This window comes from Panonychus citri, unplaced genomic scaffold (assembly GCF_014898815.1).
Source record: "Panonychus citri isolate SS breed McGregor unplaced genomic scaffold, ASM1489881v1 Contig00102, whole genome shotgun sequence".
NCBI lineage: Eukaryota > Metazoa > Arthropoda > Arachnida > Trombidiformes > Tetranychidae > Panonychus > Panonychus citri.
In genome coordinates this window covers 604,231-628,332 of record NW_026515507.1, presented here as the reverse complement: position 1 = coordinate 628,332, position 24,102 = coordinate 604,231, and the positions used below count along the sequence as shown (strand labels likewise).

Here is a 24,102-nt window from a genome sequence, read left to right as displayed (position 1 = left end):
GATTCGTTTTCTGTCTCTGATTTTGGTTTGATTTTTTGATTTGTTTTCATTATGTTCGTTGATTATTTTCTGGTTTTCCTTTTGATTTTTTTTCTCATTTGTGAAATATAATTGAAATTTTGGGTGATGTTTCTAATTGTTGATTTACTCTTTGATTTTGGTATTAGATTATCAAAATATTTTGGTCGATAAACGTGGAGAGAAAAAAAATGTTGGCTTCATTCAGTTGAATCGTCCAAAAGCACTTAATGCCCTTTGTGATGGTTAGTTGAATTGTTCAAATTATTCCATCAAAAGTATTGACCATTTCGGATTTTAATCTTTTTTTAGCTTTAATAAGTGAATTGACTGTAGCTCTGAAAGACATGGAAAAAGATAAAGATATCGGTGCTGTTGTTATAACAGGATCTGAGAAAGCTTTCGCTGGTAAGTAAAGTTGATTAGTTTTCTTCATTGGAAACTCTTATTCTAAATTGTTACTATTAAATTTGATTCTTTTAGCCGGTGCTGATATAAAGGAAATGGCTGATGTTAAATTTGCTCAAGCATTTGCAACCAACTTCTTGTCTCATTGGGATAGCGTGGCTAAATTTAAGAAACCATTGATTGCTGCGGTCAACGGATACGCGGTATGCTAATTAATAGAGGAAGAAAACAATATTATACTAATAATTTATAATTTAATAATTTAGCTTGGTGGTGGTTGTGAATTAGCCATGATGTGTGATATCATCTATTGTGGTGATAAAGCTAAATTTGGTCAACCTGAGATCGCAATCGGAGTAATTCCTGGAGCTGGTGGTACTCAAAGGTTACCAGCAGCCATTGGAAAGTCAAGAGCAATGGAAATGGGTAAGATATAGACAGAGGATACCAAAAGAATTGAATTAATTTCTAACAAAATTTTATCTTTAGTTTTGACAGGAACACCAATTACTGCGCAAGAAGCTGAACATTGGGGTAATTAGACTAATTGTATCTAGAACTTTGGTGATCTTATCAATCTTTATTTTTCGATCAGGTTTGGTTAGTCGCATCTTCCCAGCGGACAAAGTTGTTGACGAAGCAATCAAACTCGGAGAAAAGATCAGTTCACATTCTAAATTAGTTGCTATGATGGCAAAAGAATCTGTTAATTATTGTAAGTTAATCGAGAGGTTTATTTGTAACAATCAATTTCCATCAATCTAATCTAATCTTTCTGATTATACCTTTTCACAGCTTATGATACTACCTTATCTCAAGGACTTAAATCAGAATTAAGATTTTTCCATGCTGCCTTTGGAACAGTAAGTTAATCTCATCTCTTCATCAAAACAATATCTTAATCTAAATCATTTCGATATCTAATCATTTCTATTCTATCTTTTAACAGCACGACAAAATGGAAGGTATGAAAGCCTTTGTTGAGAAGCGTCCACCATCATTCAAAGATGAATAAATCAATTTCTTCCTAATCAAAAGTTGGTTAACTGAATGTTCCTCTAAACTAATGAAATGTTTTACAATTAGTAGACAAAAAAGATTAACACAGCGAAAATTTTGTATTCGTAAGATCATTTGTTTGTTATCGATACTTGTTTCTACGTTAAATTAAATATTTAATTTACAATGAAGGTAATGCTATGAAGAATATCATTTAATTATATTTAACTCTCCATTTCTTTGTTTAAAAATCAGGACAATTAAGATGCTTTTCCAGCCTTTTACAATTACTGAATTTCTTGTCAGAAGTGAAAGTTTTTCGTAGATATCAATCTACAGCTCATTCGCTGATTCATATTGTTAATTAAAGACAACAGATCTTAATTATTTCGTTGGATCGAGTCATTTTTATCAACTTTTCACGGTAGAAACTTTTTCGAACTGGACAAATTAGTAGAGATTTCGATTTCTGATTACAATTAAATATCTCAAAAGATGGTTGAATGTTAGAACTCCCGTTCATGTATAAAATTTTTTCTCTGGCCATTTAAATGACCAATAGATCCATTTCTTTATTCATTTAGTGAACATCGTATTAGGGGTTACTTTAAGTCTTTAGCCTAAGATAGTTAGAAAAGCGATAGCTAGAAAAAAACAGTGAAAAAATAATTTTCAACTAATTAGAAGAAGACAGTCCTGTAAATTTGAGCGCTATAGAACTTGAGACCTTTTTGCGACACTAATTCAAAGTCAAAACGGCAAACGATGAACAAGAGAAATGATCGAGTTTTCGAAGCTCGTTTTTTTATAAATGACCTCAAAAATAGCTGTAAACGAATCGAATTTTCTCTCTCGTCTAGATAAGTTCCCTAGCAACTATTGAGCGCTATTGAATCAGAAAAAAATCATTCGAGAATAAAATTTGCCTCAATTGAGCAGTTATGAGCCGAATTAGGCGGCTTTTTAAAGACCAGCCGAAAAATTGACCTAAAGTTAAAGTACCAAATTTTTCTCAAAGATGCAGCCGAGTAATAGTCCAAGGTATTATCAACTCGAATTAGAAGTCTCTAGCTCATCTAAAACAATATTAGGCTAAAGACTTAAAGTAACGCCTAATAGATAGATGATTACAATTATCTTGCTGTTTGATAGAATAAGTTGATCAATGACAATTTAGTTTCTCAAATAACCAAACAGAAACATCAAAAACAAATCTACATGGCTAATTGAATCCTGATTATTCCTTAATCATCTCCTTGAACCCATTTACCACGAATCGATCCGCTTTTGAAGCTTAATCTCCAATGGACATGAAGGATTTAGCATAAGCTTCATTAGCAAAGCGACATCTTCGAGTTTCCTGGCTGAGAAAATTTCATATTTTCTTATCAAATGTATAAGAAAAATTTTCATTTCGATTAACGCAAAACGAAAGCCGATACAATTTCTTGGCGTTACTCCAAAAGGTATATAAGCTCCTTTGGGAATGTTTGGTAAATTTGATGGATCAAAACGCTCTGGATCATATTCGGTCGGGTTGGGATAAATTCGAGGATCTCGTTGAATGCTGAAAATGTTGACTGCGATAGTGGTTCCTTTTGGCAAATAGTAACTGTTAATCTCCATTGGTTCATCTAATTCTCTTGCAATCACTGGTACTGGTGGATAAAGTCTCATTGACTCTTTGATACACTTATCCAGATACTCGCACTTATTTACCTTTTCAATATCATTGACAGAATCATTGTCATCAAACACCGATGAAATTTCTTGATATAACTTTTCTTGGATCTCGAGACGATTTCCTGGAAAAGAAAAAAAAGAGAATAAATTAAAAGCTTTCGACAACAAATAATTTTACCTAAGATGAACAATGTCCAGTCAAGAACAATGGCCGTGGTCTCATAACCCGCTGCAATCATGGTGAGCAATTCTGCACTGATGCCTTCGGCATCGATCATACCTTTGTTTGAGCTACGCAGCATGTTGACAAAATTATAATGTGATTTTGTAGAATGAGGCTGATCAATATCAGTAGATTGATGTTTCAAATTCTGATCAACACACAAATCGACAAATTTGTACACTCGGTTCGTCATATTGGTACATTTTTTACCCAATTCTGTAGCATTGAAAATATTATCACTCCATATGAGTGGATTACATAATCTTGTTAGCAGAGTCATTTCCATGAGTTTGATAGTCTCGGTCACATGAAGTTTTTCCTCTTTTTCTGAGCCTAACGGCAGGTCGGTGGTCACTTTCATGATCATATCACTTGTTGCTGCCACAACTTTTTTAGAAAGAGTTAAATATTTTCCCTGGTTACAAAAATCATCTTCGTTTACCAATGAATCAAATACTTCGTCAATGGTCAGTGCGAATCTTTTCTGTTGTTTACTAACGAAAAAAGGTTCAATCATTTTTCGTCTCATTTTCCACTTTTCACCTCTCGAAGTTATCAAACCCTCTTTCAGTCCAGTAAATGCATAAAAACTGGGCTTACTTATGTTACTTTTACTAATCAAAGCCTAAAAATAGAAAGAAAAAGATTTACGAACCAGAAATTAATCCAATTGTTTAACTTACCTCAATAGATCTGTGGTCATTAATCGCAACCATAGGCCACCATCCAAACCAGCATGCATGTAAACCCGATTTGATTTGGTGATTTGAAGCATTCGAAATCATAAAATTAGTTAAAGCAACTGTTGAATGGAAATCATCATTTATAAAACTCAAATTAACGGTCCGCTGTGATTAGAAGCTCATATCAAGTGAAACGCTCAACTTACTTGGCGTCCATTTTGGGTTCCAAAAACCAGGTAAGAATGGAAGTAAATCACCAAAGAGAAATGAACAGTTTGGATCCTTAGGAAGTTTAAGAAAATGATTGAAATACTTGAAAAATTGGAAAACTTTTTTCACCACAAAAAAATTCAATACAATTAAAATCAAATGAATGAAATTTATTTCGCTGGAAAACATGACGATGTTTGCTATTAAAGTGATGACTTTTCATCAACGAACAAAATTCATTTGACTGAGCGAAGCGAAAAATAACAAAAGCTTATTACCCGAGAACCTCAATACAACTGAAATATTAATCGATCTAAGCTCAAGTTTAATTACATTGGTAGAAAGAGGATAATAACCAGAAATCAGGTTGACCATGAAAATGTTTTCTTCTTCTAATATCGGGTGACCGAAAATGAGTGAGCATCTCACGAACCTTAAGTTTTGGACCCACGTTTCTATACATTTTAAGAGAGTAAATTTGACGCTGAGTCCAAAAATGTTCGACTTTTTTTTCTAGGACGCACGGTTCTCGAGAAATCGAGTGGCCTGACAAAGCGAACCGTTAACTTTGGACTCAAAATTTTTGGTCAAAAGTTATTCTTTTTGACCTATTATCTTATATACCTAAGCTCATCATTATCTGAAGTAAGGTTATTGAGATCCAACATGGCCGAAATCAACGAAAATTGCTCTTTAACTTTCCCATTATAAATTTCTCATAGAGAAAATCGCGATTTTGGCCTTTAAATAAGAACCACAGTTGCACTTGAACTTCGAAAATTCTGAAAAAATTCATCATTTATATTTGATCGATGGCGCTTTCAATGACGTTTGAAATTTTATTCTAGGACCTACCATTCTTGAGATGCTCACTCATTTTCGGTCACCCGATATTAATATAATCAGTTCGATCCACTTTAATCAAACCAGTTTATCTTTTAGATTCATTTTGATGGAAAGATCAACATGATATTCGAGCATATTCGAGCACGAGATTATGATATGAATGATAAGACACTGACATAATTATGTCGTGAATCATTTAGATAAGTAACATAAATAACTATTTATAGTGTTTCCTGATTCTTCAACCAAACTTTCAATTGAGAAAAAGAAAACCTCAAGTTTCCTCAAACTCAAATTTCAAAAATAGTTTGGCTAAATTTAAGAAACCATTGATTGCTATGGTCAACGGATACGCAGTATGCTAATTTATAGAGGAAGAAAACAATATAGTACTAATGATTTATAATTTAATAATTTAGCTTGGTGGTGGTTGTGAATTAGCCATGATGTGTGATATCATCTATTGTGGTGATAAAGCTAAATTTGGTCAACCTGAGATCGCAATCGGAGTAATTCCTGGAGCTGGTACTCAAGGTTACCAGCCATTGGAAAGTCAAGAGCAATGGAAATGGGTAAGATATAGACAGAGGATACCAAAAGAATTGAATTAATTTCTAATACAATTTCATCTTCAGTTTTGACAAGAACACCAATTACTGCACAAGAAGCTAAACATTGGGGTAATTAAACTAATTGTATCCAGAACTTTGTTGATCTTATCAATCTTTATTTTTCTCTCAGGTTTGGTTAGTCGCATCTTCCCAGCGGACAAAGTTGTTGACGAAGCAATCAAACTCGGAGAAAAGATCAGTTCACATTCTAAGTTAGTTGCTATGATGGCAAAAGATTTTGTATTCGTAAGATCGCTTGTTTATCAATACTTGTTTTTACGTTAAATTAAATGATATTTACAATGAAGGTAATATTATTTATGAATAATATCATTGAGTTACATTTAACTTTCCATTTTTTTGTTTAAAGTCAGGACAATTAAGATAATTATAGATAATAGCCTCTTGTGCAATTACCAAAGAGTAAAAGAGTACCTCTCTCTACTCTTTGGCAATTACTGAATTTCTCGTCAGAACTGTAAGTTTTTCTTAGGGATCAATCAATCTTCAGCTTCATATTGTTGCTTCATGTTGTTAATTAAGGGCAAAGACTTTAATTATTTCTTTGGATCGAGTCATTTTTATCAACTTTTCACGATAGAAACTACTTCAAACTAAACAAATTAGCAGAATTGTCGATTTGTGATAACAATTAAATATCTCAAAAGATGGTTGGATCTTTCGTTCATTCATGAAATTTTTTCTCTGGCTATTTGATTGACCAACCAATCCATTTTTTTATTCATTAATTGAACATCATTGGTAAACGATTACAATTATCTTGCTGTTTGGTTGCATAAAGTTATATAAGATCTAGAAAAATGTAAACAATTGAATTAAATCGTCATCTCCTTATCACAATTTAAGGTAAGATAATTTACCATGTTTAACTGCAACACCCTTTAGTTGATAAATAACAGTTTAGCTTAATATCAGATAACCAAACTCGTTAAACAGAAACATCAAAAATTGATCCAAACAATCTGCTAATTGAATCCTGATTATTCCTTAATCATTACCGTGAACCCATTTACCATGAATCGATCCGCTTTCGAAGGCTAATCTTCAATGGACATGATGGACTCAACGTGGTTCTCATTTCACTATTCATAGACTCGTTTTCGAAGCATAATTTCCAAAGGGCATGAAGGCTTTAGAATGGTCTTCATTGTCAAAGAAACGTCTTCAAGTTTCTTGGCTGAGAAAATTTCATATCTTCTTATCAAATGAATGAGAAAAATTTTCATTTCGATTAGCGCAAAACGAAAACCGATACAATTTCTTGGCATTACTCCAAAAGGTATATAAGCTCCTTTGGGAATGTTTTGTGCATTTGATGGGTCAAAACGCTCTGGGTCATATTCAGTTGGATCGGGATAAATTCTTGGATCTCGGTGAATGCTTAAAATGTTGACCCCGACTGTGGTTCCTTTTGGCAAATAGTAACTGTTAATCTCCATTGGTTCATCTAATTCTCTTGCTATCAATGATACTGGCGGGTAAAGTCTCATTGACTCTTTGATACACTTATCCAGATAATCACAATTATTAACCTTTTCGGTGTCATTCACAGATTCTTTTTCATCAAATATCGATGAAATTTCTTGATATAACTTTTTTTGGATCTCCAGACGATTTCCTGAAAAAGTAAAACAACTCAGTGTAGATAAGTTCAAAAGCTTTCGGCAACAAAGTATTCTTACCTAAGATGAACAATGTCCAGTCAAGAGCAGTGGCCGTGGTCTCATAACCCGCTGCAATCATGGTGAGCAATTCTGCACTGATCCCTTCGGAATCGATCATACCTTTGTTAGAGCTACTTAGCATGTTGACGAAATTACAAGGTGATTTAAGAAAATAAGGCTGATCAATATCAGTAGATTGATGTTTCAAATTCTGGTCAACACAAAAATCGACAAATTTATAAACCCTGTTCGTCATATTGGTACACTTTTTACCCAATTCTGTAACATGGAAAATATTATCACTCCACGTGAGGGGATTACATAATCTTGTTAGCAAAGCCGATTCCATGAGTTTGATAGTCTTGGTCGTATGAAGTTTTTCCTCTTTCTCTGAGCCTAACGGCAGGTCGGTGGTCACTTTCATGATGATATCACCTGTTGCTGCCATAACTTTGTTAGAAAGAGTTAAATATTTTCCCTGGTTACAAAAATCATCTTCGTTTACCAATGAATCAAATACTTCGTCAATGGTCAGTGCGAATCTTTTCTGTTGTTTACTAACGAAAAAAGGTTCAATCATTTTTCGTCTCATTTTCCACTTTTCACCTTTCGAAGTTATCAAACCCTCTTTAAGTCCAGAAAATTTATAAAAACTGGGCTTGCTTATGTTACTTTTACTAATCAAAGCCTAAAAATAGAAAGAAAAAGATTTACGAACAAGAAATTAATCCAACTGTACAACTCACCTCAATAGATCTGTGGTCATTAATCATAACCAAAGGCCACCATCCAATCCAAAATGCATGTAAACCCGATTTGATTTGGTGATTTGAAGCATTCGAAATCATAAAATTAGTTATAGCAACTGTTGAATGGAAATCATCATTTATTTAAAGCTAAAATTACCGGTCCGCTGTGATTAGAAGCTCATATCAAGTGAAACGCTCAACTTACTTGGCGTCAATTTTGAGTTCCAAAAACCAGGTAAGAATTGAAGTAAATCACCAAAGAGAAATGAACAGTTTGGATCCTTTGGAAGTTTAAGAAAATGATTGAAATACTTGAAAAATTGGAAAACTTTTTTCACCACAAAAAAATTCAATACAATTAAAATCAAATGAATGAAATTTATTTCGCTGGAAAACATGACGATATTTGCTATTAAAGTGATGACTTTTCATCAACGAACAAAATTCATTTGACTGAGCGAAGCGAAAAATAACAAAAGCTTATTACCCGAGAACCTCAATGTACAACTGAAATAATAATCGATCTAAGCTCAAGTTTAATTACATTGGTAGAAAGAGGAGAATAACCAGAAATCAGGTTGACCATGAAAATGTTTTCTTTTTAAATTATCAGTTCAGTCGATTTTTATCAAACCAGTTTATCTTTTAGATTGATGATAACATATTCCGATGGAAAGATCAACATGAAAAGATTCTGACATAATGTCGTGAATCGTTTATTTCGATAAATAACAATTTGTATTTAGTGACTTGCATTAAACCACAACAATCAAGAGTATTTGTGAGAAATTATTACTTTTTAGCTAACTTGTTTTCCGTTTCCGTTTCGCAAATAGTGGATTGAAAGATTGAAGTTATAAGCACTTGAATTTTTTATCAAAAATTGATTAACGAAACGGAGCAAATTTTATTTCATAAACTTTTTGGCCCTCGTCTCTATTACTGTTAAATTATCCGAACTTAAATTATGAGATAACAATTAGATTCATTTGTTCACTTTTTTATCCTAACAATTAAGATTGTATTTTATTAATAATATAAACTTTGTTTACAAAACTATTAACATAACCTGGTGATTATTGGATCTCTATGATTTTAAATTTCTTGTTGCATTAATCACCATCAATGATACGTTTGCGGAGCATAATTTTCAATGGACATGAAGGTTTTAAAGTGAATTCCATCTTAAAAGAAACGTCTTCGAGTTTCTTGGCTGAGAAAATTTCATATCTTCTTATCAAATGAATAAGAAAAATTTTCATTTCGATTAAAGCAAATCGATAACCGATACAATTTCTTGGCATCACTCCGAAAGGTATATAAGCTCCTTTGGGAATGTTTGGTAAATTTGAAGGGTCAAAACGCTCTGGATCATATTCGGTCGGGTTGGGATAAATTCGAGGATCTCGATGGATACTGAACATGTTACATCCGATTGCAGATCCTTTCGGTAGATAATAACCATTAATCTCCATTGGCTCATCCAATTGTCTTGCGACCTTCGGTATTGGCGGGTAAAGTCTCATTGACTCTTTGATACACTTATCAAGATACTCGCACTTATTTACCTTTTCAATATCATTCACAGATTCATTGTCATCAAACACCGATGAAATTTCTTGGTACAACTTTTCTTGGATCTCCAGACGATTTCCTGTAAGAAGAATAAAACAAATGCGAAATTATGTAAACGTGTACTTAGCTACTACGATAGATCAACTCACCCAAGATGAATAGTGTCAAGTTGAGAGCAGTGGCCGTGGTCTCATGTCCCGCTGCAGCCGTTGTAGTCAACTCTTCGCTGATTCCTTCTAAATCGATTTTACCTCTGCTAGAACTAGATAACATATTCACCAAATTGAATGATGAAAACGCGCTCGACTTATCAGACTGATCGATTTCATTGGAGTTTTCATCTAAATTTCTGATAATAGCATTTTCTACGAATTTGTAAGCTCTACTGGTCATTCTTATAACCTTTTTACCCAATTTTGTTAAATAGAAAATTTGATCGCTCCAATAAAGAGGATTACACATTCTCTCTATTGTTATCATTTCCATGAATTCGATGGCTTCTATAACATGAAGTTTTTCCTCTATTTCAACATCTATCGGTAAATCTGCGGTTACTTTAAAAACGATATTGAATGTTGATAGATGAATTTGATCCGCTAGAGTTGAATATTTTCCCTCTTCACAAAAATCGTCCTTATTTATCAACGAATCAAACACTTCGTCCATAGTTACTGCAAATCTTTTCTGTTGTTTACTAACAAAAAAAGGTTCAATCATTTTTCGTCGCATTTTCCACTTTTCACCTTTCGAAGTGACCAACCCTTCCTTTAGTCCAATAAATCTATATAAATAGGGCTTAGTTATGTGACTTTTACTAATCAACGCCTAAGAATAAAAGTAAGAGAATGTATCACAATTAACAAATAATAACTTGATCGCTCTTGTGTACTCACCTCAACAGACTTGTGATCATTAATGAAAACAAAGGGCCACCACCCGAGCCAAAATACATGAACACCGGATTTAATTTGATGATAAGCAGCATTTTCAATTAAATACTTGGTTAAATAAACTGTCGATGAGAAATTTCAATTAATTCATTGTTATCACTCAATTAGACTTTTATTGAATTTCTATGGATTAACTCATTGCAATTATCCAATAGATCACTACATCATTCATTATCTCCATTTACCTGAGGTCAATTTCGTATTCCAAAAAGCAGATTTAAATTTAGGTAGATCACCGAACAAGAATGAACACTCTGGATCCTTTGGAAGTTTCAAAAAAGGCTTTAAATATCTGATGAAATCGAAAAGTTTTTTCACCACAAAAAAACTCAATAAAATCACAATTAAATTGATGAAATTTAAATAATTGTCAAACATGATTATACTTTTTCGTGTATTTTGTACACTTTCATTGACAATTTATCATCAAAGTTGATCAACATTAACTTATTAAGATAAGAAAAACTAATCTTAACTATCTGAGCACTTCGATTGAACTGATAATTATTAATTAACTTCAATATAATTACATCTAAAGGGAAAGAGGCGATGATAATAAAATCAAATAATGACCTTGAAATCAGCTTTTATTTTGTCACAATTTCAGTTCTCAGAAATAAATTGTAACTGGTTTCTCTTTGTAATTAAATAGTTTCAGAATTCCTAGACTCTAATAATAATCATATACATTTAATGTATTCATTATAATCGCGATTGTAAATAACCTTTCACGATAATTGTTAGTCAATATTAATCTGTATCTATTATCGTAATTCTAATTGATTTTAATTCGTTGGAAGTAAAAATTAATCAAATTGTTAATAAATAGCTACTTATAATCATTAAGAAATGATAATCAGAAAATGAACTTACCTTGAGTTGATTTTGATAACATTTCATCACAATCAAATAACAATTACTGCCTGTAGGGTGCATACAAATTAATTGAGCTAATGCTTATTCAAATGTCATTTAATTGTCGAAATCAAATCAAGCGGTGATAATTATTATTAACAATGAATTGATTGATTGAATGATGACGAACGATAAAATACTATTATTGTGAATGTAAACACAATTAGTAAATGATTAGAAAGATTGTAATCAAGTTCGGTGACGGTGATGATTCCTAGTGACTCGATAATCGTCTTGTGATTTAATTGTTTCTCAACACAATTAATGGCCATCCATTGAATACTTATTATCGCCAAAGGGCATTAATTTCTAGATACAATGTGATGAAAGTGATTCAATTTAAACTTTGAATACTCTGTTGCTGCACAAATAAATTCTCGGGTAAGCTTTTACATAGAAAATCCTTTAAATGACCTTCAAAGGTTTTATTTTCTTAATGGCAATTTAACTTCAGTCTTGATATATGAAAATTAATCCATGAAAGTTTGATCAATTCTCGATCCTATTTGCCAAGTAATTAATATAAATAGTGAAAAAGAGAAGTGTCAAAAGTAGATCAATTATATTATATTGAAATCGAATGAAAAACTGTGAAATTAATTCGAACTGTGTTATTTATTTCTAAGTTTTCCATCGATATAAGATTTTAACTCTATTGGAATTTATTTATAGAGGGAACATGATCTTCAGTGGCTTTCTCAATGGGTTGATTCGAGTTTTGGCTCTACTGAGCTGTGCATCAAACGAATGTCGGTGATCCAATATGAAGGATTAATATAATTGCTAATGTTCTTTATGAACAACTGACTCGTTTTCGAAGCATGATTTCCAGTGCACATGAAGGTTTTAAAGTGAATTCCGTTCTAAAAGAAATCTCTTCGAGTTTCTTGGCTGAGAAAATTTCATATCTTCTTATCAAATGAATAAGAAAAATTTTCATTTCGATTAAAGCAAATCGATAACCGATACAATTTCTTGGTGCTACTCCGAAAGGTATATAAGCTCCTTTGGGAATGTTTGGTAAATTTGATGGATCAAAACGCTCTGGATCATATTCGGTCGGGTTGGGATAAATTCGAGGATCTCGTTGAATGCTGAAAATGTTGACCCCGACAGTAGTTCCTTTTGGCAAATAGTAACTGTTAATCTCCATTGGTTCATCTAATTCTCTTGCAATCAATGGTATTGGTGGGTAAAGTCTCATTGACTCTTTGATACACTTATCCAGATACTCGCACTTATTTACCTTTTCAATATCATTCGCAGATTCATTTTTATCAAACATCGATGAAATTTCTTGATATAACTTTTCTTGGATCTCCAGACGATTCCCTAATATGAACAGTATCAAGTTGAGAGCAGTGGCCGTGGTCTCGTGTCCAGCTGCGGCCGTCGTGATCAGCTCTTCACTGATCCCTTCTGAATCGATTTTCCCTCTGCTAGAACCAGCTAACATATTCACGAAATTTAATGATGAAAATGTGCTCGACTCATCATATCCATCATTTTTATTGTGAAAATTTCTGTTAACAACATTTTCGACAAATATGTAAGCTCTGTTGGTCATTCTAGTTGCTTTTCTACCCAATTTAGTCGAAAAGAAAATTTGATCGCTCCAATAAAGAGGATTACACACTCTCTCTATCGTAATCATTTCCATGAATTCGATGGCTTCCATTGCATGAAGTTTTTCCTCTCTTTCAGCGCCTATCGGTAAATCTGCGGTAACTTTAAAGATGATATCGAATGTTGATAGATGAATTTGATCAGCTAACGTTGAGTATTTTCCCTCTTCACAAAAATCGTCCTTATTTATCAACGAATCAAACACTTCGTCCATAGTTACTGCAAATCTTTTCTGTTGTTTACTAACGAAAAAAGGCTCAATCATTTTTCGTCTCATTTTCCACTTTTCTCCGCACGAAACGACCAAACCATCTTTTAGTCCAGTAAATGCATAAAAACTGGGCTTAGTTATGTGACTTTTACTTGTCAAAGCCTAAAAGTAGAAAAAAAAATATTCACTAACAAGAAATTAATCTAATTGTTTAACTCACCTCAATAGATTTGTGGTCATTAATAACAACCAAAGGCCACCATCCCCGCCAAAGTGCATGTAAGCCCGATTTGATTTGGTGATTTGAAGCATTCGAAGTGAGAAAATTGACCAAGTTAACTGTTGATGGTAAATTATTGTCCAAAGTCGTAATTTTATTTAGTTAATTGTCATTTGGGATTATGTTTTAACATCAAGCAAAACTCTCAACTTACTTGATGACAATTTACTATCCCAATAAGCAGATTTAAATTTAGGTAAATCACCAAATAGGAATGAACATTCTGGGTCCTTTGGAAGTTTAAAAAAATAGTTTAAATAATTGAACAAATCGAAAAGTTTTTTCATCGCAAAAAAAAACAATAAAACCACAATTAAATTGATGAGCGATTTATTGATGAAATTCACTTCACTGAAAAACATGATAATATTATCCATTATTTATAATATTTTCACACTCAATAAACAAATTTTGACTATTCAAGAAAAATATACAAGAAATTGACTGATTGAAATAAACAAATTCTGAGCACCTGAATTGAAATTTAATGTTAACCCATCGCAATCAAACACGTAAGTAGTAAGAGGCGATTACGAAGGAATCTGATTCGACCTTGAAATATCCTTTTATTTTCTATTAATTAGAGTTTCATATTAACTGGTTTATCATTAAGTCTCCTCATTATTTGGATTTACCTTGAATTTTTCTTATCGTAAATGAAGTTGATTCAAATGTTTCAGTGGAAATTAAATTTACTAGTCTGATCAATCTAAATTATTACACACTTGAGTCTTGTCATGATCCTTATACGCGCGATCAGAGTAAAACTGATGAAAACGGTTTCAGCGAGACTCGAAATGACCACAATCTGGACTGAAAATTATTCATTTTAATATTAATTAAGAACATAAATCTTACTCTACAAGTCGATCATGTTAAATTAATAACTAATTTGTTTTCGTACTAACCTGAGCACAGAGAGCCATTGACAAGAATCGATCACATTGTTGGACTTGCATATGATGGGAAAAGAGGCCAAAAGTCCATGAATCGCGTGAATGTGCTAATAAATTACATGAATTACATGAATGCCAAAAGTTACATTTTATAGTTAATGAAATTGTTAATCATACAAGAATTGACATTACTCTTATCCGTATGAAAATGGGCTGAAATTGTACTAATTGGATCTACTTGGTGTAAATCGCACATTATTTGCCTCATGTTATATCAGTAATAATAAATAAAGAAACTTGAATAACATTAAAACTCGCGAGTTTATGACATATCTGTTTATACCATCGGACAGCTTGTAAAAAGTTGGCCTGGGTCAGAGCATCATGGTGTCCCAAATAAGTTGCATTCACTTCTGCAATTATAAAAGGGAAAATGACTTGTTAATCGTTAATAGCCTAAGTTAAGTGACGATTATTTTACTTATTTATTATTAATAGTTATCTCTACGAAAAGTATCAAAGGCAACTCTCTCATTTGGACAAAACTCTTGATTAAATGGGAAAGATGCACGATCAATGGTGTTGGCCTGTACTAAAATTGTCTCAAAAATAAGTTTAAGACCATCCTTGGGACTAATCGCGCTCCATTTATTCAAATACAACGGAATTGTTGAAGTTGTCGTTTCAGGAAATTTCAAATTATCATCAGCATAAGCGAGCATGAGATTCTGAAATAAATACAATCAAGAAATTGACAGAATAATATCATAATAAAGAATTTTTTGTTATTCATTGATTTGAATTAATTAACAACTTGTAAGTTGTTAAATTGACCAAACAAATGAAGAATATTTATGAGAAATTATTACTACAGCCGACTAAACACTTATCGCAAGCTCAGTGTGTTATTTAAACTAAGAGCTCAATGTTAACCCTTTACTAATCTCTAATTATCACACCAACTGTAGCAAGAGAGACTAGCCTAATTAATTGAGAAATACTAAAGGGTGAATATCAAAAAATTGCGATAAGTGTGTAATCGACTGTATTTGATTAGAAAAGCTAATACAGTAAATTTTAGAAAATCAGTAGAATTAATATACATATGTAATTGATAATGATCTTTATAATCAACTGACTCGTTTTCGAAGCATGATTTCCAGTGGACATGAGGGTTTTAAAGTGAATTCCGTTCTAAAAGAAACGTCTTCGAGTTTCTTGGCTGAGAAAATTTCATATCTTCTTATCAAATGAATAAGAAAAATTTTCATTTCGATTAAAGCAAATCGATAACCGATACAATTTCTTGGTGCTACTCCGAAAGGTATATAAGCTCCTTTGGGAATGTTTGGTAAATTTGATAGATCAAAACGCTCTGGATCATATTGAGTCGGGTTGGGATAAATTCGAGGATCTCGTTGAATGCTGAAAATGTTGACCCCGACAGTGGTTCCTTTTGGCAAATAGTAACTGTTAATCTCCATTGGTTCATCTAATTCTCTTGCTATCAATGGTATTGGTGGGTAAAGTCTCATTGACTCTTTGATACACTTATCCAGATAATTACACTTATTAACCTTTTCAATATCATTGACTGAGTCATTGTTATCAAACACCGATGAAATTTCTTGATATAACTTTTCTTGGATCTCAGGCCGGTTTCCTAAACAACGACGAAATAGAAAAGAATTTAAAAGATAGCCAAATTACATTGTATTATAGAAACAAAGTATTCTTACCTAAGATGAACAGTATCAAGTTGAGAGCAGTGGCCGTGGTCTCGTGTCCCGCTGCAGCCGTTGTCAACAGCTCTTCGCTTATTCCTTCTGAATCGATTTTACCTCGGCTAGAACCAGCTAACATATTCACCAAATTTAATGATGAAAGTGTACTCGACTCAATTTTATTGGAGTTTTCGTCAAGATTTCTGTTAACAACGCTTTCGAAAAATTTGTAACCTCTGCTGGTCATGCTGGTAACTTTTTTACCCAATTTCGTTAAAAAGAAAATGCGATCTATCCAATAAAGTGGATTACATGCTCTCTCTATCATTATCATTTCCATGAATTCGATGGCATCCATCATATGAAGTTTTTCCTCTCTTTCAGCGCCTATCGGTAAATCTGCGGTTACTTTAAAGATGATATCGAATGTTGATAGATGAATTTGATCAGCTAACGTTGAGTATTTTCCCTCTTCACAAAAATCGTCCTTATTTATCAACGAATCAAACACTTCGTCCATAGTTACTGCAAATCTTTTCTGTTGTTTACTAACGAAAAAAGGCTCAATCATTTTTCGTCGCATTTTCCACTTTTCACCTTTCGAAGTGACCAACCCTTCCTTTAGTCCAATAAATCCATATAAATAGGGCTTAGTTATGTGACTTTTACTAATCAGTGCCTAAGAATGCAAGTAAAAAAAACGTATTAATTAACAAATAATAACTTGATCGCTCTTGTGTACTCACCTCAACAGACTTGTGATCATTAATGAAAACAAAGGGCCACCACCCGAGCCAAAATACATGTACACCGGATTTAATTTGATGATAAGCAGCATTTTCAATTAAATACTTGGTTAAATAAACTGTCGATGAGAAATTTTAATTAATTCATTGTGATTAACAGATTTAGTTTTGAGAGGGAGAGATTTGATAGAGTTTCTATTAATTAACTCATTGCAATCCTCCAATATATTGGTAAATCTTTCAATATCTCAACTTACTTGATGTCAATTTCTTATTCAAAAAAGCAGATTTAAGTGTAAGTAGATCACCAAATAGGAATGAACATTCTGGATCCTTTGGAAGTTTTAAAAAAGGTTTCAAGTATCTGATGAAATCGAAAAGTTTTTTCACCACAAAAAAACTCAACAAAATCACAATTAAATTGATGAAATTTAAATAACCCGAAAACATGATGACACTTTTTCGGTTATTTTTCACACTTTAATTGATAATTTATAATCAACGTTTAACAACATTAACTAATTGAGATAAACTAATCGTAACTATTTTACACTTTATAAATTACTAATAAAAGGGATTTGACAATTTAATTAAAAAAACAAATTCTTAATCAATGTTTATGTTGTTTTAATTGTTAGATAAAAACGCAATTGAAATATCTGAAAAATTTATGAAGCTGAAAAATATGCAAACTTATTTCCTGAACTTTTCAACATGATGATAACTCGTCATGAACATTAAGAATCATTAAATGTTTGTCTAAGCAACACGAGGTAACTGAGTTCTCAATTAACTTTAGTATGATTACATTTGAAGGGAAAACGTTGATTAATGAGAAATAGATTTGACTTTTAAAATATCTCTACGAATTAATTTCAGCTCTTTCTATAAAGTTGTAACTATTAATAATTTGATTCTTTTTTATAATAAACATTTCCTCTAGAAGGAAAATTATTGAGTAAATGACACTGATATATCACTAATGATCAAGAACCAACAAATTCTCAAAAAAATATGCTTGTAACATCTCATAGAAAAATTATATTCTAGTCATTTAGCAACAATATTGTGATTTAATGAGTATCCAAAATAATTAAAAGTCCATTCAATACTTATTAATCAAAATTAAGCCATCATATGGTATATTTCATGATAATTAAGTATTGTAACTTATTAATTGGCTAGAAATTGATCATTAAAGATCAACTAATGACTTGAGTTGATTTTCACTAATCAGCCAAAGTCAAATCATCATTTTTACCTCTAATTGTAGTCACAAACAATTATTACGATTTTTAGCATGAAGATTGAAAATAAACTAGGCTACCTAAAAGTGAAGGTAAAAGACGAAAAAAGCAAAAGAAAGCAAACACAGTCCAGAGACCGGTCATTTTTCGCAATCAGCTGATAATTAACCGAATTTGAAAATTTTGTCTCCATTTACCAATCACAAAATAGCACATACTGTATTAAATACACTGTATTTATCTCTTACCTTACTACTGTAGTATCTCTTTAGTTAATGTGGAGTTTCATACTTTAAAGATGAAAGTTATAGCATGATTCATACAGAGAAGCATTTATTTTTAACTTATCGTAAGAGTTTTACATTGAGTTAAACTATGATAGGAATTATCTCTCTGACAATTAATCTAATGATTAATCTATTACTTTTTTTCATGATTTCTTATCAATTCGATCGTTTTCGGAGCATAATTTCCAATGGAAATGAAGGCTTTAAAGAGGTGTCCATTGTGAAAGAAACGTCTTCGAGTTTCTTGGCTGAGAAAATTTCATATCTTCTTATCAAATGAATAAGAAAAATTTTCATTTCGATTAAAGCAAATCGATAACCGATACAATTTCTTGGCATTACTCCGAAAGGTATATAAGCTCCTTTGGGAATGTTTGGTAAATTTGATGGATCGAAACGCTCTGGATCATATTCGGTCGGGTTGGGATAAATTCGAGGATCTCGATGGATACTAAGAATGTTAATCATGGTTGTAGGTCCTTTCGGTAAATAATAACCATTTATCTCAATTGGCTCATCCAATTCTCTTCCTATAAATGGTACCGGCGGGTAAAGTCTCATCGACTCTTTGAGACATTTATCGAGATATTCACAATCTTTAATCTTTACAATGTCATTTACAGATTCTTTGTCATCAAAAATTGATGAAATCTCTTGATACAATTTTTCTTGTATATCAATACGATTGCCTGAAAGAGGAATAGAGCAAACGAAATTCAGAGTTGAAAAATTAAACAAAGTTCACCTAAATTTCTTACCTAATATGAACAGGGTCCATTTCAGAGCAGTGGCAGTGGTCTCATGTCCCGCTGCAACTGTGGTCAAGATCTCTTCGCTTATCCCTGATGAATCGATTTTACCTTTATGAGAATTGAGTATATTGACTAAATTGAAAGGTGAAAACAATCCTGACTGATCATCAATATCATTCGAATTATGGTCCAGATTATTGTTGATAGCGATTTCGATGAATTCGTACCCTAGGTTAGCCATTTTGGTACACTTTTTACCAAATCTCGTCATATTGAAAATTCGATCGCTCCATAAAAAAGGATTACACAATCTGACTATTGTAGATCTTTCCATTAAATCGATTGCCTCAACTGAATCAAGTTTTCTCTCTTTTTCTGAATCTATTGGTAAATCTGCAGTCACTTTCATGATAATATCAGCTGTTGCTAAATGGACTTTGTGACAAAGGGTTAGATATTTTCCCTGGTTACAAAAATCATCTTCGTTTACCAATAAATCAAACACTTCGTCAATGGTCAGTGCAAATCTTTTCTGTTGTTTACTAACGAAAAAAGGTTCAATCATTTTTCGTCTCATTTTCCATTTTTCACCTGTCGAAGTTATCAAACCATCTTTAAGTCCCATGAATTTATAGAAAGGGGGTTTACTTATTATAGCACTATAACTAATCAATTCCTGGAATAGAAAGAACAATATTTTATATAAGTTCCAGAATATACAATCAGAAAGATTCAATTTTAATACTCACTTCAACACATTTGTGGTCATTAATCACAACCATAGGCCACCATCCAAGCCAAAATGCGTGTAGGCCCGATTTGATTTGGTGATTTGAAGCATTCGAAATCATAAAATTAGTTATAGCGACTGTAGATCAGAAATTTGTTCAACACATTTATATTTTAGTTTTCCATTAGACTATTGCATTCGTTTAATAATATTTTACCTTACCTGAAGAAAGTTTTGTGTTCCAGAGACCAGGTATGAATTGAATTGAATCGCCAAACAGAAATGAACATTTTGGATCCTTTGGAAGTTTAAAAAAGGGCTTCAAATATCCGATGAAATTGAAAAGTTTTTTCACAACAAAAACACTCAAAACAATCACAACTAAATTGATGCCTGATACATCGGGGAAATTTACATGACTGAAAATCACCATAACTTTTTTTCTTGGACTTTTCAATTAGATAACTTGTCATGAACGCTGAAAATCATCAACTGATTGTTAAAGAAATTTGATTAAGCTGAGTTTATAATTAACTTCAGAGTGATTGAATTTAAAGGGAAAATGGTGATCAATGAGAAATTATTCGACTTTTAAAAGCTTTGTTTTAATATTGTTAACCATTAATTTCAGCTCTTTGGGTAAAGTTCTAACTAATTTGATTCTTTTTTATAATAAACTTTTCCTCGAGAAGGAAAATTATGAAATAAATGACTAGGATACTGATCCATCTACATTGAGGACCATGGGCCAGTAAATACTCAGAAAAATGATTGTAACAGTAATAATACATAGGAGAATAATATTGTGATTTAATGAGCATCCAAAACAATTAAAAGTCTATTCAATTACAATTTCTTATCATATCAGTTCCTCATTTTATTAACATTTGATAATTAATTCGTTTTATTTGTATAATATAGCAGGAAAAAGCTCTCAACAAGTTAAATGAAGAATCTCTCTGTTTACTGTTATCATTGGTGCTTTTCTTAATATCTAATCATCATTTTCGTTAAAATAATTTCGTCATTCGCATGAGATTCGAGTATTTGAGCTTTTCAAATAAATCGCAGTATAAAATTGATCTAATCAAAAAACAGTTCTGATAATTTCTCTTACTATTATGATATTGTTAAGTATTTATATTAGATTGTAAGCTTGATTTTTTCGATAATCTCATGTTTTTGTTGTGATGAAAGGCAACTTCTCGATTGAGAGTGGAATTGCCTTGGGATAAATTGACATTTTCTTTATCCAAATTTTATAATCTTCAACCTGCTCAACCGTAGAACTACCGACGGCACTGAGCATCACTGCAAACGGAATCTAATACTCCTTTGCGCCTGCATATGCTAATAGATTTGAATCGAAATTTATGAACGGGCGCTGAAAAATTCATTTGTCATATTTTATATACTATTCAATCAGTTAGTAGGATATAGATGAAATCGAAACTAATTTAATGTTTATTATTTTTGAAGCTTTTTCAAGTTACAAGTGTATTTTAGTTTTGGATCAACTGAGCTGCAAAAGCCAATGAATTTGGGTGATTCAAAGGACAAGGCCGAGAAATTGAAATATTATGCATCCGATCGCTAATGACCTGCTCAATCGACTGACTCGAAACATAATTTACAGCGATCGATTGTATCTCTTTTGTTAATGTGGAGTTTCATACGTGAAAAATGTTTGTATCAAGTTTGAATAGAGAATAATGTATTTATTACTTATCGAAAAAGTTTTACATTGAGTTAAACCATAATAAAGAATATTTTACTCAAACTTTTTCTACATATACGATTATTTTATATTCTATTATTTATTTATTTCTATTGGCTCGTTTTCGGAGCATAACTTCCAATGGACACAAAAGTTTTATTGTAAAGTCCATCGTAAAAGAAACATCTTCGAGTTTCTTGGCAGAGAAAATTTCATATTTTCTTATTAAATGAATTAAGAAAATTTTAATTTCGATTGTCGCAAAACGATAACCGATACAATTTCTTGGCGATACTCCGAAAGGTACATAAGCTCCTTTAGGAATATTTGGTAAATTTGACGAATCAAAACGCTCTGGATCATATTCAGTCGGATTAGGATAAATTCGAGGGTCTCGTTGAGTGTTGAAGATGTCACACATAACTGTTGTTCCTTTTGGTAAATTGTAACCATTTATCTCAATTGGTTCAACCAATTCTCTTGCAACCAATGGTATCGGGGCAAAGAGTCTCATTGACTCTTTGATGCACTTATCGAGATAGTTACACTTATTTATCTTTTCAATATCATCCACTGATTCGTTTTCCTCGAACATCGATGAAATCTCTTGGTATAACTTTTCTTGAACATCTAGATGACTTCCTAAACGCGAAAAGAACAGTTGATGAAATAAGTACCAGTGGTATAAGTGGTTGATATTCTTACCTAAAATGAACACCGTCAAGTTAATAGTAGAAGCGGTGGTCTCATGTCCCGCTATAACCATAGTGAGCAATTCCTCACTGATTCCATCTAAATTGATTCTACCTTTGTTCGAGCCACTTAACAAGCTGATTAAGTTGTAGGTGAAGATTCTCTTTGACCTGACTGGTCAATTTTATTCTGATTGTTGTCAAGATTCTGATCGATAATGTTATCGACAAATTTGTACAGCCGGGACATCATTTTGGTAACTTTTCTACCCAATTTGGTGACCGAGAAAATTTGATCATTCCAATAAAGTGGATTACATACTCGTTCTATCGTAGTAGTTTCCATTAGTTTAATGGCCTTGAGCGCGTGTTGTTTTTCCTCTTTATCTGAACCTATCGGTGAATCTGCAGTAACTTTGAAAATGATATCAAACGATGATGAATGAATTTGGTCAGTAAGTGTTGAGTATTTTTCCTCGTTACAAAAATCGTCCTTATTTATCAATGAATCAAATACTCGATCAGAAATCTGGGCAAATCTTTTCCAGTTTTTACTAACGAAAAAAGGTTCGATCATTTTTCGTCTCATTTTCCATTTTTCGCCGCTCGAAGTTAACAAGCCCTCTTTAAGCGCAAGAAATTTATAAATACTGGGTTTCTGCACAATGTTTCTATTAATCAATATCTAAGAAAAGGAATAATCAAATGGTCAATCAGAAATCAATTCGAATTGGTTATATTCACCTCCATGGATTTATAGTCAGACAAAACAGCCACAGGCCACCAGCCAATCCAACCTCCGTAAAAGCCTGATTTCGTTTGATGATTTGAAGCATTTCGAGTCAAATACTTCGTTAAATTAACTGTTCATAAGAAAATTCAATCAAGCTGTATTCAATTTTGATCTAATTAAACTTATATTAACTTACGTGATACTGAGCTTGAATTCCCGAAACAATAGGGAAGCAATTTAAGTAAATCGCCGAAAAGGAATGAGCATTCAGGATCCTTTGGAAATTTGAGAAAACAATTAAAATATTTGATGAAATGGAAAAATTTTTTCACCACAAAAAAACTCAGCAAAATTGCCACTAAATGGACGAAATTAATATCACTGGAAAACATTATTCTTAATACGATTTCCCTATTAAACAAGCAGATAATAAATTATCATGAACATGGACAAGAGTCTGACTGATTCAATAGATTACAGAGAACGAATTTCATTAAAACTTTTAGTTCCTTGCAATGGTACAAGGTCGAAGCAAAATGAATTCAGTTGAATTTTAATGTAATTAAATTCGAAATCAAATAAAACGATATTTCCTCTATTGTTAGAACATTAACTATGATCATCTCTAATTTATCTCTCAATTTAATGATTCTCTTGGTATCGTACTTTTATTGTTTTCAATAGCAACCTTAATTAGTGAATGATTATTATAATAATTGTAATTTCCAACAATCAAATGAACAAATGATATTTTAATGACTCTATTTACATTTTTTAGCTGACGGATTCAACAAGACAATATAGTCAATTTAATTATCAATTATGGTTTTTCTGGCTGTATCAGTTTCTCATAATTTCAATAATCGAGAGATTTTAACTAAAGATATTAACTTTGAAGGAAATAAG

General features: G+C 32.2%; 6 protein-coding genes and 1 long non-coding RNA gene across 9 annotated transcripts; 2 read left to right on the top strand and 5 right to left on the bottom strand.

Annotated features, from left to right (window-relative positions):
• Window positions 1-120: 120 nt before the first annotated feature.
• Window positions 121-1,616, top strand: LOC128388752 (enoyl-CoA hydratase, mitochondrial-like). Its single transcript, XM_053348211.1, has 8 exons — window positions 121-263; window positions 331-426; window positions 502-629; window positions 693-852; window positions 916-960; window positions 1,022-1,141; window positions 1,222-1,289; window positions 1,376-1,616. Exons 2-8 carry the CDS (start codon window positions 366-368, stop codon window positions 1,439-1,441), a joined length of 648 nt encoding a protein of 215 aa, XP_053204186.1. The 5' UTR covers window positions 121-263; window positions 331-365; the 3' UTR covers window positions 1,442-1,616.
• A 327-nt stretch (window positions 1,617-1,943) lies between these two features.
• Window positions 1,944-5,216, bottom strand: LOC128388750 (cytochrome P450 4V2-like). Of its 2 annotated transcripts, XM_053348208.1 has the most exons (5): window positions 5,112-5,216; window positions 4,221-4,616; window positions 4,015-4,133; window positions 3,287-3,956; window positions 1,944-3,230 (listed from the first exon to the last, which is right to left on the bottom strand). In XM_053348208.1, the coding sequence occupies exons 2-5, from the start codon at window positions 4,411-4,413 to the stop codon at window positions 2,692-2,694; spliced, it is 1,521 nt and encodes a 506-aa protein (XP_053204183.1). In that variant the 5' UTR covers window positions 4,414-4,616; window positions 5,112-5,216; the 3' UTR covers window positions 1,944-2,691. The 2 variants fall into 2 exon arrangements, with proteins under 2 accessions (XP_053204183.1, XP_053204184.1); XM_053348209.1 differs by lacking the exon at window positions 5,112-5,216 and having other exon boundaries at window positions 3,389-3,956; window positions 4,221-4,559.
• A 385-nt stretch (window positions 5,217-5,601) lies between these two features.
• LOC128388753 (uncharacterized) lies at window positions 5,602-6,050 on the top strand. The gene is made up of 3 exons (XR_008325332.1): window positions 5,602-5,642; window positions 5,706-5,750; window positions 5,812-6,050. It is a non-coding gene; the product is annotated as an uncharacterized LOC128388753 (long non-coding RNA).
• A 348-nt stretch (window positions 6,051-6,398) lies between these two features.
• Window positions 6,399-8,662, bottom strand: LOC128388751 (cytochrome P450 4V2-like). Its single transcript, XM_053348210.1, has 4 exons — window positions 8,321-8,662; window positions 8,113-8,231; window positions 7,385-8,054; window positions 6,399-7,320 (listed from the first exon to the last, which is right to left on the bottom strand). Exons 1-4 carry the CDS (start codon window positions 8,511-8,513, stop codon window positions 6,785-6,787), a joined length of 1,518 nt encoding a protein of 505 aa, XP_053204185.1. The 5' UTR covers window positions 8,514-8,662; the 3' UTR covers window positions 6,399-6,784.
• Window positions 8,663-8,760: 98 nt separating this feature from the next.
• On the bottom strand, window positions 8,761-11,151 carry LOC128388749 (cytochrome P450 4V2-like). The gene is made up of 4 exons (XM_053348207.1): window positions 10,826-11,151; window positions 10,584-10,702; window positions 9,840-10,515; window positions 8,761-9,769 (listed from the first exon to the last, which is right to left on the bottom strand). Exons 1-4 carry the CDS (start codon window positions 11,016-11,018, stop codon window positions 9,228-9,230), a joined length of 1,530 nt encoding a protein of 509 aa, XP_053204182.1. The 5' UTR covers window positions 11,019-11,151; the 3' UTR covers window positions 8,761-9,227.
• Window positions 11,152-12,114: 963 nt separating this feature from the next.
• LOC128388748 (cytochrome P450 4V2-like) lies at window positions 12,115-17,754 on the bottom strand. Of its 2 annotated transcripts, XM_053348204.1 has the most exons (7): window positions 17,296-17,754; window positions 17,039-17,157; window positions 16,308-16,971; window positions 15,708-16,231; window positions 15,050-15,296; window positions 13,613-14,981; window positions 13,525-13,554 (listed from the first exon to the last, which is right to left on the bottom strand). In XM_053348204.1, exons 1-5 carry the CDS (start codon window positions 17,486-17,488, stop codon window positions 15,060-15,062), a joined length of 1,737 nt encoding a protein of 578 aa, XP_053204179.1. In that variant the 5' UTR covers window positions 17,489-17,754; the 3' UTR covers window positions 13,525-13,554; window positions 13,613-14,981; window positions 15,050-15,059. The 2 variants fall into 2 exon arrangements, with proteins under 2 accessions (XP_053204181.1, XP_053204179.1); XM_053348206.1 differs by lacking the exons at window positions 15,050-15,296; window positions 15,708-16,231; window positions 16,308-16,971; window positions 17,039-17,157; window positions 17,296-17,754 and having other exon boundaries at window positions 12,115-13,554; window positions 13,613-13,731; window positions 13,827-14,194.
• An 823-nt stretch (window positions 17,755-18,577) lies between these two features.
• Window positions 18,578-23,696, bottom strand: LOC128388765 (cytochrome P450 3A14-like). Its single transcript, XM_053348219.1, has 8 exons — window positions 23,393-23,696; window positions 23,208-23,326; window positions 22,611-23,148; window positions 22,067-22,413; window positions 20,277-20,511; window positions 20,074-20,192; window positions 19,331-20,000; window positions 18,578-19,261 (listed from the first exon to the last, which is right to left on the bottom strand). Exons 1-8 carry the CDS (start codon window positions 23,586-23,588, stop codon window positions 18,729-18,731), a joined length of 2,757 nt encoding a protein of 918 aa, XP_053204194.1. The 5' UTR covers window positions 23,589-23,696; the 3' UTR covers window positions 18,578-18,728.
• Between the last annotated feature and the right edge of the window lie 406 nt (window positions 23,697-24,102).